Source organism: Berghia stephanieae, chromosome 1, assembly GCF_034508935.2.
Source record: "Berghia stephanieae isolate SIO BIC M18660-M18661 chromosome 1, UCSD_Bste_1.3, whole genome shotgun sequence".
NCBI classification, from domain to species: domain Eukaryota; kingdom Metazoa; phylum Mollusca; class Gastropoda; order Nudibranchia; family Aeolidiidae; genus Berghia; species Berghia stephanieae.
In genome coordinates this window covers 117,893,521-117,898,469 of record NC_088360.1, presented here as the reverse complement: position 1 = coordinate 117,898,469, position 4,949 = coordinate 117,893,521, and the positions used below count along the sequence as shown (strand labels likewise).

The 4,949-nt window shown below is 37.4% G+C and overlaps 1 protein-coding gene across 1 annotated transcript in view; it reads right to left on the bottom strand.

The window, feature by feature from the left end:
* LOC144962687 (uncharacterized) overlaps positions 1 to 2,435 on the bottom strand; it is a 5,563-nt gene extending 3,128 nt beyond the window's left edge. Inside the window, exon 1 of the mRNA XM_078895829.1 lies at positions 2,299 to 2,435. Coding sequence (XP_078751955.1) covers positions 2,299 to 2,397 — 99 coding nt within the window. The 5' untranslated portion in view covers positions 2,398 to 2,435. The remainder of the gene's footprint in view (positions 1 to 2,298) is intronic.
* Between the last annotated feature and the right edge of the window lie 2,514 nt (positions 2,436 to 4,949).

The following is a 4,949-nucleotide window of genomic DNA, read 5'->3' as shown; positions in this document are numbered from 1 at the left end:
GACCTTTCCTTTCAGTCGGTCTCTTGTTTAATGATAGCAAAGTGAGTGACCCCTCTGGTTTTCAGTTGCCGAATCTATCAAGAACCGAACGTGAACGTTTGATCTCGGAATTAAAAATTCTTTCAATTTTCTACCAGCAAAGTAACACACAAATGCCGCGAGTTTGTTAGTCAGCAGTTAAACTTAATAGCTATACACAAACATATAACATAGGGGCGATTGAGACATTGAGTAAGCTCTGATATTGGGGGTGAATGTTAATTCAGAAAAAAATTTCTGAATTACCAGTAAAGTAAAACAACACACGTGATTTCCTTGTTATTGTTTTTAGAACACTTTTTGGATGATTAGTTCTCACTAAATAAATATTTGAATAGTGATATAAACGTTGTTTGTGACAGGTAGTTTTGTGTGCTGGATCTTTGTTTTGGGGAAATTACAGAAATGTATAGCGTCAATGATACACTGGTTGTTCGCGAACTGAAAGAGAACGGAGACTAAAATGAGTTCACTCAGTTTACAGCCTAACAGACTAATTAACCGCTTGATTATCGTAATATTGTTATTCAAATCAGAGATACCCAATGTCTCTGTTCATAGTCGATGTCACTTGGTGCTGGGAAAAAACGAAAAAGAATATAATCATTGAGAGACTATGCGTTGTGTGTAGATACGCACATTAAAATTATCATTGTCTATCACATAGTTTAAAATGCTATTGAAAACTGAGTTGCCACTTTGGAATATTTTAGATCATGATATCGGAAATGAGTTTTGATTTGATTATAATTTAAGATTGAGATTGGGGTGATTCTCTTCGAATTTGTAGCGTTTCATTTTCTCGGTCATGGGGTTCAGTATCGAGATTCGGTCAAAGACCGGGGATTGGCTTGTTGCATATACATATTAACAGAAATTATTTCAAAATGTTTATAATTATTATTTTCACTTTTTCTAGCCACTTGGTTTTAATATTAGCTTGCCAAAATACTAATATGGACCTCTTCTGTATTAATCTCGTTTTTCCTACAACTGTGTTGACTTTTTAAAAATATGTTCAGATTGCTGTCGCTAACCATGTCTGTAAAACGTTTAACCGTCGTAATAAAGACATTTTTTTCTTTTAAAATATGTCCCTTTGAGCGCACTGCATAATACCTCTCTTATAATTTAGGCAGCGATCAATTTAAAAACTACAGGCCAGTCTCGAACCTTCTTTTCATTTCAAAATGAATAGAGAGACTCATTGTCAAACGTCTCAACAACTACATAAATTTTAACATTTTGCATACTGTTTTTCAATCCGCCTATAAGCGATCACCCTTTACAGACTCAGCACTTTTGCGTGTCCACAATGATATTGTCGACCTACTTGACAAAAACGTGCTGGACCTAAGTGCCACATTCGACACTAGATCACGCTTGGGTTATTGTAACTCTCTCCTTTACGGCCTACCAAAAACATCGCTGAACAGGCTACAGTTGATGCAATACAAAGCTGCTCGTATAGTCTTGGGACCATATAACACCGGTCCTGTAGTCACTACACTGGCTTCCAATACAGAAAAGAATAATATACAAAATCGCATGTTTTGCTTACAATTGCCTTCACCATTCATTACCTGAATATCTTGAATGCCTTGTGAGGGGATATAGACCAACTCGATCTCTGCGATCCGCCAGTTCTTCGCTAATGGAGAAAAACACTCCAAGAACAAAGTTTGCTGAGCTGGTTTTGCATTTTCGGATCCAATCATATGGAATTCTTTACCACATAAAACCCGAAAATGTGAAAGTTTACCTGTCTTTAAACGGCATTTAAAAACAAATATTTTTCATTCTGCTTTTCGCGATCCTATGTGAACTTCGAACAAGATTGTGTGGCTGTTGTGGTGATAATGTTGTCGAATGAATGAACTTGTGTGATCTAAAAAAACTAATGTAAAGTACCTCTGAGCACTATTTGTGGATATTGGCGTTATATCAATAATAACAATAATAATAATAATAATAATAATAATAATAATAATAATAATAATAATAATAATAATAATAATAATGATATAAAACATTCGTAAGTACGCCATTTTCGCTCAAACGGCGGTCCGGAATAGGGGTTGTCAGTTGTCGACTTAGCTTTGCTTTATCCGCAAAATATCTATCATCTGACCCGATTAATACCGGTGGCCATTTGTATCCTAAAATTTTGTGAACAATATGTCAATGCACTCTATAGTAAATAATGAATATAATGTGAAATTGCTTATATGTTTATCATTTAATCTGGAGAATGCTTACCTTGTCCATTTTAGCCACTGTCAGTCTCAAGGAAGAACACAACGAGTATCGAAAAAAAAAATAGAATAACAACGATGAACTACACATTTGCAAGAGCATAAAATATCAAAACTAATACGACGATCATGAGTGCTTAAGATTTATGCTGCTACATTCGTATTTATCAGCTGTTTTCAAATATATCTCGCAATCTACATCTTTTCTTCTTTTTTTTTTTTTTTTAGATGAATAAAACTAAGCCAATCAATGCAGTCCTTCATTGTTTCTCGCACCTTTTAAGAGTTGTTCACACCTTCCACGTCATCGTCTTCCCTTGGTCTATCCCCCTGTCTGTTTCCCCAACCTTATAAGAATTTGTCACACCCTTCCTTAGATAGACTTCTATCAATCTTTTTTGTGCATATCTCTCTCTCTCTCTCTCTCTCTCTCTCTCTCTCTCTCTCTCTCTCTCTCTCTCTCTCTCTCTCCCTCTCTCTCTCTCTCTCTCATATATATATATATATATATATATATATATATATATATCTTCTCTCTCTCTCTCTCTCTCTCTCTCTCTCTCTCTCTCTCTCTCTCCGACTTTTTTTTCTTGCTCTCTGTCTCTCTCCTCTTTATCTTAATCGACATCTTGCTTGTAATTTCTCATGATTATATCACTATCCTCCTTTTCTCTCTCTCTCTCTCTCTCTCTCTCTCTCTCTCTCTCTCTCTCTCTCTCTCCACTATATTCTATTCTTTCCATTATTATTATTGTCTTGAGCACTGGTTGTAGGGTGTAGGGGTGTAGGGCATGAGAGGGAGGAGTAGTACCTCACGGTGAAAGGCAGTCACGCTTCTTAGTGATCCTGAGAAGTGGCCTAGTAACTTATTTGGTCTCCACCTCTTGTGTCTAACTCGTATATGGCTCCAAGTAACTGATGTGCACTCAGTGGCCACACCCCGGGCAACGGTTTTGACTGACCGGCTAAACTATACGAAGGAACCCAAAGGCTCTGCCGGAGGGTAAGGGGTCGTCTTTCCTTTATGTGCATGAAGACTGTTATGGCGGAGAGTGCAGATGATCCAGCAACATGGACAATGGACTTGATGGCGTTACAGCAAGGTGTATGGTACACGTGGAGCGCGTCAAAGACGTTAAATGATTGCGGTCGGCCATCGTAGAAAGGATTGGGGCCCTACTATGTATTATCCCATTGTATTGAAATGAATCATGCCACGTAAAGTTTATGGAAGTTATACAGGTACCCCTGAGCCCCCTGCGGGTGTGATACCTGTTGTAAATATTAACAGGGAAGAGACAATCTCTTCAGGGAGTAGTACAAACGAAGATGACGACGTCAATCTAAAGCCTGCGGGAGGATTGGAGTCTGATAATGTATGTATGAAATATGCAGGGAAATGTCTACGCATTGGAACATGGAATGTCCGGACATTATATACACTAGGTAAACTGGACAACTTGTTTAAGGAGACGGATGAGATGAAGGTGGACATCCTAGGAGTGTCTGAGCACAGATGGACAGAAGAGGGTACTGTAAAAAGAGACACTCACACATTTATCTATTCTGGAGGTAGTGAACATCAACATGGTGTGGGTGTGCTGGTGAAATCTAACATTCTCAAATATATTATAGGTATATATGCTGTAAGTTCCAGAAACATGATGATAAAATTGAGAGCCAGACCTTTTGACATGTCAATCATCCAGACATATGCACCCACAAGTGACTATTCGGATGAGGACATTGAAATATACTACGAAGAATTACAAAGTATGTTGAAACACGTAAAATCAACGGATGTGTTAATTGTCATGGGTGACCTAAATGCTAAAATTGAGAACGGGAAGGAGAGTGACGTGGTTGGCCAATATGGACTTGGGGTTAGAAATGAGCGTGGAGACAGACTAGTTCAATTCTGCATTGAAAATGAGCTGATTGTTACCAACACCTTTTTCCAGAAACCAAAGAGAAAATTATACACATGGAAAAGCCCAGGGGACTGGTGTAGAAATCAAATAGATTACATTATGATCAGGAAAAGGTTTCGCAACAGTGTAAAATCATGCCAAACATACCCGGGAGCTGATATCAATTCTGACCATAACCCACTTATTGCAAAGCTAACGTTAAAGCTAAAGAAAATTAAAAAACCAAAGTTAGTAGAAAAATTGGACATCGATCGTCTAAAATGGTCATCAGAATTGCAGGAGAAATATAATGTCTCTGTTTCGAACAGATATGATGAACTACTTATTGAATCACAAGAACAATTCTCACAAGCAAATGCAATTGAAGAAATTGATATAAAATGGAACATATTCAAAGACAGCATAAAATTCGGTAATAAGGATATTCCAAAGAAGGAGAAAAGAACAAGAAAGCAATGGATGACACCAGAAATTTTGGATCTCATGTCAGAACGTAAACAAATGAAGAACAAACCAGAGTATGAAGCGCTGAATAAGAAAATCCAACACAAATGTCGCATAGCAAAAGAAAATTGGCTTAACCACAAATGCAGGATGATCAAAATATTTGGCCTAGATGGAAAAGCAGCCCACGAGGAAATAAGACAAATTTCGGGCAAAAAACGCACCATGAACAACAATAACTGTATTAAAGACAAGAATGGTAAAATATTATTTGAGAAAG